This window comes from Tetrapisispora phaffii, chromosome 15 (assembly GCF_000236905.1).
Source record: "Tetrapisispora phaffii CBS 4417 chromosome 15, complete genome".
Classification (NCBI taxonomy): Eukaryota; Fungi; Ascomycota; class Saccharomycetes; order Saccharomycetales; family Saccharomycetaceae; genus Tetrapisispora; species Tetrapisispora phaffii.
The window spans coordinates 178226-190901 of record NC_016534.1 but is presented as its reverse complement, the minus strand read 5'-3'; the positions used below and the strand labels follow the sequence as shown (position 1 = coordinate 190901).

Here is a 12676-nt window from a genome sequence, read left to right as displayed (position 1 = left end):
AAAACGTATTATAAATCTAATGTTCTTATGTAAATCAAATAATCATATCCGTATATCGTTTAGGTGTACTATTGAATCATTTTAAAAATGAGCCATATCTTAAATTACAGTGTCGTTTCATTTTTTGAGGCGGACATTCTTAATTATGCGCTGCCTATGGCTATAAATAACATACCATACACAGATTTAAATGATTGATGATATATGTTAGAAGTCAAAACCAAACTATGTTTATCTATTAACAAACATAGGTCCTAATTTAACTCCAATAAACCGTTTTTAGACATTATTGTTTAAGTGGAGGGGGGACATTGTAACAATAATCTTGTTCTATGGCTTTATTCTTCCTCTTGTGAAAATGATTACATAGATCATCCTCTGGAACATGGATAAGAATACTCATTTGTTGGTAATTTCATTGATGTTAATACCAGGTATGAATTGTGTTTGTCTGTAAGACCTTCGAATGCGTTATACCATGATATGAATGCTGTAACAATTCCAAATACACCACCTGTCTTCGCTAATGCGGTTGAATTTGTGAATTTGCCAACCGCCAATAGGAATAATGTCACAGAGAGGAAGAAGAACAGAGAGAAGAACAACAACGTAGATTTCATTGTACAAAGGCATAAAAACACTGTAAAAAGAGCCCATCCAATGAGAAAAATACCAATTGCATTATCCAATTGATCTAGATCATTCTTATATGCATCAAGGATACCAAACCAAGGTACGAAAAAAGTTGCAAAACTCATCCAGAACCCACCAAATGAACACAACGCAGTGCCACCAAAAGTATTCTCCACAGCGATACACCAAATACCTGCAATTATTTGTACTAAACCGCCATAGAAAAAGGCTGGGCCAACGATAGCGTTTGGAATTTTGACACCCCTAGCTTGAACATTATACATTGACAATAAAAATGTAGTCAATGCAAAAGCAGATAAACCTAATGGAGCAGGATTGGCAAATTTATGTTCTGATGGGACTCTTAAACCTGGATTTAAAGAACCACCGAATGCCTCTAACAAATCATCTCTTAAAAATTTCTCTTTACCTATATTTACATATTCATTATTCTTACCACTTGTATAAATTCTACTCAGCTCACTATTTTCATTATTACTAGTTCCTCTCTGGCTATTCGGAAATGAATTCTCATTGAAACTGGAGACACCAGAGACTGTAGATGCAATGTTAGAATAGTTACCAGACATTATTATGATATTAATTATTAAATATAATAATTTCCAAAGATTAGATTTTTTTAGTTGATATCTTTGAGTGGATAAATTGAACAAACAGAAGTTCAAATTCAATACAATTCAACAAGTTAACAACTTAAAAACGTTTATCATCTATCTATATATATCAACGTCAAAAAAAGTAATACGTTAGATTAGATCCCTCAAAAAAGTTACATAGTTTACAAATATTAATATAACATATATCAATCACTAAATTAATTGTTAATTGATTGTATCCCAAAAAATTACTACAATTAAAGGTCAATTACGAAACTGTGTGATGCTCTCATTCATTTGATTTTTTGCTTAACCAAAATAAAATCTGTAATTGACTACCATCACTTCTCTTTCTTAATAAGAAAGATATTTTATGTCATTGTCACATTAGACCCTTTCTTGGCAATAAGCAATGTACTTAAATTTAAAGATTGAAATTTCGAAAAACCATACTAAGAACGAGCCTAATGAAAAAGAACTGGAAGTATTCCTGGAATGTCACAGTAAGCTTCATAAGAAAAAATATTTAAATTTCTAATATATGACCCCACTGAGGAGATGAGGTTATATTCATTTAGTAATTTTACATTTGCAATGCGGGAATGGAAATAGTCTCACAGATATGTTGTGGGTCGCTAAACAGAAGGATGAATTTAGGTTACTGTACTTTATTAAAATGTACTTACACTTAGTCACTGATTCTTTTTTCGTCTTAATTTATATATGATATATTATTAAAGGTCTTGAATCTCTTTTGAATACTAAAAGAATTTCCTATGTATCTTATATATATATTTGGTTAATCAATACTTGAGTTCAAACAGTAGGATAAAGTATTTGGAATTGGTTTCCACTCGTTTTTTCTACCCACATCTTACTTGTAGGGCACCATAGGTTCTTGCAATGTAATTTTTAAGTTACTTTAAACAAATACTGGAAAGGTAACAAAACGTTATGTTTACATAAGAATATAGTATACTTTATATGCTACGCTTATTTATACAGATGTTAAATCCTATTACTATCTCTTTTCAACTACAATATATTTCAAGGCTATGTATCCAACGATTAAAAATACAATGTTAAAGGCAATTAAGCCATTTATATCCAATGCTAGGTTTCTAACTTTGAATCCAAATGTACTTAGAATTGTTGCACCAGGAACTTCGATATCAAGGCCAAATTTTTTCTCTTTCAATACTAGTGTTTTAACTTCATTGACTAAGAGAGCTTCGTAGGCATAGTAGAATATTGAAAGGCTTTTGAAATACTTAAATGCAGCATATGGAATTTCATCTGTGTTAATGAACAATCCACTGAACAGAATTGATCCTAATAATATTAAGACACTGATAATTATTGAATTATTCAAATCCTTGAAAACTATACCTGCAGTAAGAATTTCTAAAGAAATACCAAGGTTAAATAAAATTAATATGACAATAAATTTCAAAAAATTGTTATAACCATCAATAATATTCAGTCCGGCAAGCGGATAAATGATCAATGATATGAAAAGTGGAGGAAAAACTCTTAACGGTAAGATATCACTGACAATCTTACTGATGTAATATGCTAAGGGTGTATAGTAGTTGTTAGCTCTTTCCTTGATAAATATCATTCTTTCTTGTGCAAACGTGCTTAGTCCCGTAAATGTAACAAAACCAAAATACGTTAATATAAAAAAAAATAAACCCATTCTATTTTGAAATCCGCTAATGTCTAATGATAAGTTATAATATAAAGTTCCCAAAAAAAAAGCTAAGAAAATAGACAATAAGTAATTTTCTATCAACAATTTTGGATTTCTGTAAACATTTTTAAAAGTTCTTGAGCATAATATCATCAGCTGTTCACTAAATGTTGCGGATGTATTTATTGTAGGTAGTTCATTATTATCGGTAGTATTGAACTCAATACTCTCACGAATTTCACTAGCAACATTAGTGTGGAAACTACTTTCCATAAAACTATCAGATAAAATATCAGATTCCTGGCCCAGCTCTTGTTTTGAACTATTATTTCCTACTGAGGCCATAGGCTCAATTCGTTCGTTATTTTTGTTAACTGAATCAGCGTCAACTCTTTCATTAGTGACGGTTATGTCGATTAAGTAATCTGCAACATTATAACCAGGAGGGCAGTACAATTTATTTGCTTCCAAGAATTTTGTGACATTACTTGCTTCCCCAGAATAAATCAATCTACTATTACTCAATAAGATCAACTTATTGAAGGAATAGAAGATATTAGACCTCGGTTGATGTATAGAAACAATTATGGTTCTATTATGGTTTTGTGCCAATCTCACCAAACAATTGATTACGTTGTTGGCATTATTAGAATCTAACCCAGAAGTTGGCTCATCTAATATCAAAATTGAAGGTGAAGTTACCAATTCACATGCAATTGAAACACGTCTCTTTTCTCCACCACTAATTCCTCTCTGATAGTCGTTACCAATCAATCGGTCTTTTATCTCTAAGATTCTTAGTTCATCAAGAACTTGCAGTACTCTCAATTGCTTTGCTGCAAATGACATAGAACTTGGCAATCTTAATAGAGCACTATTTAAAACAGTTTCATAAACTGATAATGTTGGGAATAAATAATCGTATTGATCGACAAAACCAATCAGCTTTCTGAAATAGCTTTTCTCCAATTGTTTTCCATTGATCTTTATCGCCCCACTTACATCTCCATCAGTTTTATCTTTCATTGCTAGGATATCCAATAAAGTAGTTTTACCGGCACCAGATCCACCCATAATTGCCATTATTTCACCTGGTTTAGCGACACCTGAGACATTTTGTAAAATTTTAACATTACTTTTTCCTTCATCTCTACGGATTCCTTCGGATTCTGTGATGCTGTATGATACATTTTCAAAAGTTAATGTAGCTGGTATATCATTTTTCAAGAAATCATATTGATCATTAGGCAATTCTACTTGATTTTGTCCAATTGCTGTTGTAATATTTGTGAAAAAAGGTGATTTTGATATATTGTTGGTGATATAGTAAAATGAGGAACCAAGAATCAATATAATCAAAGTTAACAATAGGTTAAATGTCCAAGATAATTTTCTTTGTCCATGTTTCAAATCTGGAGGGAGATAACCTGGTACTTGCGAATAGTGTAAACATTCTGTTGAATTACAAGATAATTGGATATAATCATCACCAAATATAGTTGAAATTAAATCATTCATTTTGGCTTCTTCAAATTTGCAATCATGTTCCTGTGAATTTTCGATATCAATAGCACACTGAAACTTACCTGGACCTTTAATTTCTTCAGTTAAAAAATCTGAAATGTCAATAGAACCATTTTGTCCACATAACATTGTATCCGAAATACACTTACAGCTAATATCATCACAATGATAGCTTGTTTGATTATTCTGTAGGTCTATATCAAATTGACAAGTATTTAAATCACAATAGAAACTCTCTACTTGGTCAATCCAAAATTGAAAATTACATTTATTCTCATTTTTATCACATATAAATGTGATCTGTGGTATCTTACCGTTTAATATCTTCAGAATCTTACTATTTACCACATTACAATTCGAATTTATTTTATTAACAATCATACCGTTTTTATTGCAAGTACCTTCAATTGAATTATCTGGCATAAATCTATTACATACAGAGTCCACTTCACATAAATTACAGTTGATCCCTGACCAACCTTCATCACAATCACACGCGTCAGATACTGTATCGTTTCTTAACGGTCTATTCTTATTATCATGAGAGGGAGATCCACATAAAGGTACAGAACAATCCGCCCCTCCAAAACCTTCTATGCAGTCACATTGCCCATTGAATTCATTACATGTGGAAAATTGCTTACATTCGAACATCGGCAACATACAGTTAAAACAGGGAGGACAAGTCTCATTGTCATTATTATTATTACTATTTTCCGAAATGCCATTCAATGATATAACTTTCAAACTGTCAATACCTGTAGATTTACCATGTCCCTTATTCCAGTATAATACGAAGGACAGGATCCATATCAGGTACAGTTTCGCTAAGAACACCATCTATACTGATGTTCATATATGTGTGTCGGTATCAGTGGAACAAAATATGGCTAATTACTTACTTAGTCGACGTTCTTATAAACTTTGTAATGTCAAATGCACCATATATGAATTATATTCTAAAATATAGCAAAGGGGATTAACCTAAAAAATCATTTACCGTCACGTGATTACCTAACAATTACCTAACAATTACCAATCATGTGATATGCAAACCTATTTACCCCGCCCAAACATCCAAGTCACTTACCACGATTTCAACTTGGTTTCGAAACCTCTAAAATTCCGAAACCTCGAACAAAACGAGCTTCCTGTAATTGGAAACGAGCGCAACTTATTCGAAACAGAACCCGAAACACGCAAAGTAGCAGTTCCAATTTCGAAAATATTAGTGGATGCCCAGCAACACACAGACAAGTTAGAGGTCATTAACGTTGTTTTTGAGATATATATTACATTTTCTAAACACCAACATGCAGACATTACATATTTATTTAATCATGAGTAACTTTAAACAATTATCACATAGTAAGCTTACTGGATTAAATGTGAACAGATAAACAACAATGTGCTTTTAATTATTACGAAACTATATAGTTGCCAACAGGAATGATGATGAGGATACTGAGGGCTCTATCTGTTAAAGCAGTATACTATATTCTTGGTGATTCTTAGACGTAGTGCTTTCTTTTTGTTTCTCTATGTTTCTCTATATTTCTCTATATGTGTCCTGCCATATTGTATGTTGCTTTAAAGGCTAAGTTGGAAGTCCTCCGTGTTAAGAATATCTAACTCTCTCCCTCTAGTATTAGTTCATCCTTTCCGTTAGTAGTCTCTTCTCAATACAAGAAGCCTAAAGCTTTTTAAATTTCTCTTCGAAATTTCAAGCAACAACAACAACAACCAGGTCAATGTTTGACAATTAAAAACTAGAGAAAAAAGAGTTATATTATAATTACTATTATTTGATTAATTCGATCACATTCACTAAACCTCATTCAATACAATATATATAAAGGTCAGGAAGTATTTTTTAAATTCGTCAAGTTTCTTTATCCAATGCAATTAAAATTCTTACCATTAACTTTATATAAGTTTATTAACTATTTTTTTATTCGATAACTTTTCTTGTTGTTCTTTCTTTTATGTTTAAAACTTTATTTACAAAGAAACCAACCAATATTTATAAAATGTCTTTATCTTCTAAATTATCCGTTACCGACTTAGACTTAGCTGGTAAGAGAGTCTTCATCAGAGTTGATTTCAACGTCCCATTAGATGGTGACAAGATCACTTCTAACCAAAGAATCGTTGCTGCTTTACCAACAATCAAGTACGCTTTAGAAAAGGGTGCTCAATACGTTGTTTTAGCTTCTCATTTAGGTAGACCAAATGGTGAAAGAGTCGCCAAGTACTCTTTGAAGCCAGTTCAAGCTGAATTATCTACTTTATTAGGTAAGCCAGTTGAATTCTTGAACGACTGTGTCGGTCCTGAAGTTGAGGCTGCTTGTAAGGCTGCTCCAAAGGGTTCCGTTATCTTATTAGAAAACTTAAGATACCACATCGAAGAAGAAGGTTCCAAGAAGGTTGACGGTAAGAAAGTCAAGGCCACTGACGATGAAGTCGCCACTTTCAGAAAGCAATTGTCTTCTTTAGCTGATGTTTACATTAACGATGCTTTCGGTACCGCTCACAGAGCCCACTCTTCCATGGTTGGTTTCGACTTACCACAAAGAGCTGCTGGTTTCTTATTAGAAAAGGAATTGAAATACTTCGCTATGGCTTTGGAAAACCCAAAGAGACCATTCTTAGCCATCTTAGGTGGTGCTAAGGTCGCTGATAAGATTCAATTAATTGACAACTTATTAGACAAGGTCGACTCTATCATCATTGGTGGTGGTATGGCTTTCACCTTCAAGAAGGTTATCGAAAACGCTCAAATTGGTGACTCCATCTTCGATGAAGCTGGTGCCGAAATTGTTCCAAAATTAATGGAAAAGGCTAAGGCTAAGGGTGTCAAGGTCGTCTTACCAATTGACTTCGTCATTGCTGATGACTTCTCCGCTACCGCTAACACCAAGATTGTCTCTGACAAGGAAGGTATCCCAGCTGGCTGGCAAGGTCTAGACAACGGTCCAGAAACTAGAAAATTATTTGCTGCTACCGTTGCCGAAGCTAAAACCATTGTCTGGAACGGTCCACCAGGTGTTTTCGAATTCGAAAAATTCGCTGCTGGTACCAAATCTTTATTAGATGCTGCCGTTGCCTCTTGTCAATCTGGTAACACTGTTATCATCGGTGGTGGTGACACTGCCACTGTTGCCAAGAAGTACGGTGTCACTGACAAGATCTCCCATGTCTCTACCGGTGGTGGTGCTTCCTTAGAATTATTAGAAGGTAAGGTCTTACCAGGTGTTGCTTTCTTATCTGAGAAATAATTTAGCTTTAAAAATTTGAAAATTAACCTTTTTTATATTACGAAATAAAGTAATAACTTATTTTTTAAATCTATATATCATTTTATAAAACGAATAAATAACGAAATTTAATGAAATAATTCATTGTTTATTATCACTTTAAAATTATCTTGATTATTATTAAATTGCATTAAATTTATTTATTTTATTTTGTCAGGTAATAAAGTAACAGTGTTTACTCGCTGTTCTGGTTCCACGTATTTAATGTTAAGAATGTCAAAGATTTTTCTCTCATCAAAGCTTTCAAGCAAAACATCATCCTTAAAGAGCCCATGCGGAGAAATCTTCATTGATTTATTCATTGCAATTATTTTCATTTTCCTATTATAATCTGTTGATCCTGTGTATTGTATTCTGCATGCTCCCAGTTCTGACCATCTGGAGAGGAAAAAATCCATTCTTCGACACACCGATTCACCAGCTTTGCTATTCAATGACAAAAATAAATCATCATCTTTAAGTTTCATTTTCGGATCTAATTTTAATGAGTCAGTGTTTCTGTTTGGAAGCTTAACGCCAAGAAATAACTTTTTAATGGTTTCATTGGATTTACGGTACTTTCTTTCGATGCCTGCCACTTTATACCTTTCATTAATCTTGTCATCAAAAATATTAGCAATTTTTGAGGAAGACAGTAGGAAACATTGGACGTAGTTCCTTTCATATAGAGATATTGCCAAATCCTCAATAACTTTTCCTAATTGAGCAATGTCATCACAACCTTCTTTGTAAAATAATAAATCTATGTCGCCGCAGGTTTTAGCTCCTCTTCTATAACTACCTTGAAGTTCAACCTTGCAATCCTTGTCTATCAATCTTAACTCATCTTGAACAGTCTTTAAATGTTCTTCACATTCTTCTCTCATTATGGGTCTTGACCAATCCTCATAGTAACTTATCCCGAATAGAGTTGGCCATGTAGTTTGAAAATCAGTAGGTTGCTTTTCTAATGCTTCTTTGAATGTTTTAATTTTGAGCAGTTCCCATTTTTTAGCAAGCCCTATTCCAATGTTATGGCATCCCATGAAATAGGCGATATTGTCGTCTTTTTCTGATTTTACTGATAACCCTGGTAAGGTACCTTCCTTTAAAAGAATATCAATTTTTCGAGAAATTGAAGGACCTATATGCATCATGTTTTTTTGAGCTTGGTGTCCTGATTTAATAGCGAACTGTGCTTTTAAAATCGAGTCAGCTGCCAGTTGATAACTCCTTGCACGAAATTTTTCTCCTTTTAAACCACATCTCTTCGATAGTATTTGGAGTGCATCAGCTAAAAATTTGTTATCTCTAATATCATTAGTATCAGACGTCACTGATTTAATTTCAGTTCTTTTCGGATTTGTAGATTCTCCTGAATTACTCTTGTTTTCAATTGGGTTATCATTGTTATCAATTATCATCTCATTTTGCTTTAACCTCTTATTTGAACTTAACTCTAATTCGTTTTGAGAGTCCAAAACTCTTTTGCCTGAATTTTCTACTGAAATAGTTTCAATTAAATCGTTAGACGTTATTTTAAAGTTTCCATTATCCAACCAAGTATGTATCTTTTTAATATTAACACAGTTTAGCCTGTAATCTACTACCTTTTCCCAATCTGTAACTAGCCAAGGTCTTAACTCTCTCTTAAAAATGTCATACTGTTTCAATTTATTATTAGAGTCTACGTACGAATCATTAATCAAAACAATTGAACTCCGATCAATTACTTTCATTACATCAGGGGCCCACTTGACAATAGCACCTCCATTTTTCTTTATCAGTTTAATAATAAACTGCATATGAGATGACTCAGCATTGGGTAATATTAGAAATTTTTTATTGTAAAACAGCATGTAGAACTACGTTAATATACATTGGCGTGTACCCTCTACTATAGTATTACCATAAATAATTATGTTCCAGAGAGTGTGTCATATTCTTGTGTAACAAATTGTTATCACTTATAAAGCACTTACTTTTAAAAATGTCCAATGGTATTTTTCTTTTACATTGGTGTATATATATTGTTGTACCCCTAATGTAATTTTTGAAATAAAATCATCACAGTTGAGAAATTTTCGAGTTTGATTGAAGGCTTGAATTTTAGGTAAATATAGCTATTTTCAAGTGTTTGCTTTGATGTCACAAATTAAGCAAACAAAATTCAGGGAAACATTGTCACAGGTATAAAGTATTGTTGACTTGGTCAGAGAGAAAAACCAACGGTGGAAACAAGAAAATCGCAGTAATTATGCAAAAGAGACTATTTAACGATGTTTAATTATAAGTCTGCTTCTCAATATGCACATCCACAACACACACATATATAGATATGCAATTCTTGTGTTACAATTTTATATTAACTCGATTTAATTAGAATAATAGTCTTATATACCTCAAGGCCTTAAAACGTAACTTTTTCAGTAGTTAATCGGTTTCTTCGCTGGTGTAGAAAAATGAACAATATTTTTTGAAAATTTTTTAGTGATGAGCTGAGATGAGTTTGTTAAGTGTGAAACATATATAAAGGAAAAGGACAATTTGTATCGTCGATAAGCAGTATTTCCATCATCTGAACTGTTTCACTGTATAGTCGAGTTAAAATATACTTGAGGATACTAGATTGTGTACATTGAATTAGAAAATGAGTAACCTACATATCCCAGCATGGAAACGTATTAATATTGTCAAGGATGCGCAGAAAGCGGAAGGTATTGATGTGAATGAAGATCCATTGAATGTCACCACTCATTTATCGACTGGCTCTTTAACCAAGAGACAGAAAAAACAAATCATCAACAAGACGTTGTCCAAAGGTAAAGAAAATAAAGTGAGCAAGAACACTAAAGATAGCCAAAGGAATAAAATCAAAGTTAAGAAAAGTGAAAGAGACTCTAAGCCAAGGATACTAAGAGATCAAGTTAAATACTTGATTGAATTTTATCTAGGGAAGATCAATGATGAATTGCCTGAGCCAGTGAAAAAACTTGATTTTGTGTCGGCTAATTTATCAATATTTAATAAGAAAACAGATGATGATGGTGGTGTAATCGAAGTTTGGAAATTTTCTAAACAGAAACAGAATTGGTTATTGAAGCATTTTTTCAACATTGAGTTGATTCCCGTTGAACTGAATCAGTTGCTGTTTGATTATTTTGAATTGCTGAATGGCTTTTCCAAGAAACAACTTGTGGAAGAATGTCAAAAGAAGATAATCAGTTGGAACGATTTTATTGATGAACAGGAAATACAAATGGCGAAACTAGTTGAAGGCGATGCCACCGAAGAAGAAAAAAAAGATGCCGACGGATCCGAAGACAAGACCAAGAACACAACACCATCTGTAGACAGCGAGAAACCAACAGAAACCAAATTAGTCTTACCACCAAACAAGGACGAAGTAAGGAGGGCTAGAAAAATGTTAGAGACATGGCTTACTGTGATGAAGAAGAAACCGGAAGATCATAACCGAGAAGAACTTGATGCATTCGAATCCGTAATGAATTTGAAGAGTTTCGACTAGTGTAATATATATATAGATTAGTAAGATAAACCAGATAATTTCTATAGTACTAAGATATGAGCCCATCGTAAAAAACCAATATGCAATAAACTTATTCTAGCTTTGCAGAGCAGTGACAGTCGCAAAGATCTGTGAAAGCATATGGTCACCATGAATCGTATTATTCAATAAAAACCGCCATCAATCCAGTGAACTGAGACGGTTGGAAGTGAGAGCGGGAAACAAGTCCCGGAACAGTACCAAGCGAGGTCATGGATCAACTGAAAGATGTGAAACGCATGTAAAGTTAAAACGGGTTTCTTAATCGTTCATTGTAAATGCTAAACAACAGTGTCGTTCGATAAAATACGAATATTTGCACTATTCTTGAACTCGAAGCGGTGAAGTCACTACCGAGAGAGGCATCGTATTTATGATGTGTATTGCTCGCTTATCAAGACCGTGTATCATTGTAATTAGGTGTTACGGGTTGTATGTTTTTAAGAGACCATACCTAACACCCATACCCCCCACTACTACTATGTTTCCGCCGTACTGACGATGTAATGAGACAATTGCAAAACAGAAAAATATTGCGGGGAAGAAAGAAGATTTGGGTGGGGGGGGGGCGAAGTGCGAGTGCGAGAGTGTTGGAGTTTAATCATCGGGGTGTACGGTGATTCTAGTGGAGGAACAAATAACCCGCCACACGCACTGTGTTTTCATGGTTTGGTTTACTGACAAGCAGCGTAGAACAGCCACGCCGCGCACACTTCTCTGTTGGCAACAAAAGTCCTGACGGGCGGCTGCGATGGTCTTCTCCCAAAAAGGAAAAAGAAATGTGGGGGGCGTGCGAGCCGTTTGTCTGACTGCCATTCTCTCAGACGTTTTGTTTTCGTACGATGGATTGTTCTTATTGGCCTCTTTTGCAGCCGAGATCTAAACTACCAAGAACGGACCATTTTAGTAGAACAATGGTTTTTCTCGGAGATATCCCCTGACGAACACTCGACTTCCGTTTTAGGTTCGCTCTTCGTTGCTTGTTATTCTTATTTCTTGTTTTTTCTGCGGGCGTGTGACTGCCACTGCCAGTAGTCCGTGTAGTCATGCTCTCTGTTTCGTTAGTGTTTTCGTAAACGCAGTTTCTTGTGCGCGTATTATTCAGAGACGGCAGAGGCTCGAGGGAAGGAGGGGGAAATGAGGATGCTGGATAATAGAGCTGGTAGTAAGTTCTTGCATTCTTTTGCACAGATCCTAATACATCGAGTCGACGCCAAAACCGAAAACAGAAAACGAAATACGAAAACGAAATGACACATGGCATGTGATAAATAGATACGTAATAAAGGACAGAAAAGTCTCTTGACCCCATACTTTTCCATTTCGTTTAGTTTCGTATGTTCAT

The 12676-nt window shown here is 34.0% G+C and overlaps 6 protein-coding genes across 6 annotated transcripts; 2 read left to right on the top strand and 4 right to left on the bottom strand.

The window, feature by feature from the left end:
- Positions 1 to 371: 371 nt before the first annotated feature.
- ADY2 (Ady2p) lies at positions 372 to 1223 on the bottom strand (the record flags this gene model as incomplete). Its single annotated transcript, XM_003688456.1, has 1 exon — positions 372 to 1223. One exon carries the CDS (start codon positions 1221 to 1223, stop codon positions 372 to 374), a length of 852 nt encoding a protein of 283 aa, XP_003688504.1.
- A 1048-nt stretch (positions 1224 to 2271) lies between these two features.
- Positions 2272 to 5307, bottom strand: ADP1 (putative ATP-dependent permease ADP1; the record flags this gene model as incomplete). Its single annotated transcript, XM_003688455.1, has 1 exon — positions 2272 to 5307. One exon carries the CDS (start codon positions 5305 to 5307, stop codon positions 2272 to 2274), a length of 3036 nt encoding a protein of 1011 aa, XP_003688503.1.
- A 1190-nt stretch (positions 5308 to 6497) lies between these two features.
- On the top strand, positions 6498 to 7745 carry PGK1 (phosphoglycerate kinase; the record flags this gene model as incomplete). The annotated part of the gene is made up of 1 exon (XM_003688454.1): positions 6498 to 7745. The coding sequence occupies one exon, from the start codon at positions 6498 to 6500 to the stop codon at positions 7743 to 7745; it is 1248 nt and encodes a 415-aa protein (XP_003688502.1).
- A 179-nt stretch (positions 7746 to 7924) lies between these two features.
- Positions 7925 to 9622, bottom strand: POL4 (DNA-directed DNA polymerase IV; the record flags this gene model as incomplete). The annotated part of the gene is made up of 1 exon (XM_003688453.1): positions 7925 to 9622. The coding sequence occupies one exon, from the start codon at positions 9620 to 9622 to the stop codon at positions 7925 to 7927; it is 1698 nt and encodes a 565-aa protein (XP_003688501.1).
- Positions 9623 to 10413: 791 nt separating this feature from the next.
- RBP95 (RNA-binding ribosome assembly factor RBP95) lies at positions 10414 to 11292 on the top strand (the record flags this gene model as incomplete). The annotated part of the gene is made up of 1 exon (XM_003688452.1): positions 10414 to 11292. One exon carries the CDS (start codon positions 10414 to 10416, stop codon positions 11290 to 11292), a length of 879 nt encoding a protein of 292 aa, XP_003688500.1.
- An 892-nt stretch (positions 11293 to 12184) lies between these two features.
- TPHA0O00960 (uncharacterized protein) lies at positions 12185 to 12643 on the bottom strand (the record flags this gene model as incomplete). The annotated part of the gene is made up of 1 exon (XM_003688451.1): positions 12185 to 12643. One exon carries the CDS (start codon positions 12641 to 12643, stop codon positions 12185 to 12187), a length of 459 nt encoding a protein of 152 aa, XP_003688499.1.
- Positions 12644 to 12676: the final 33 nt, after the last annotated feature.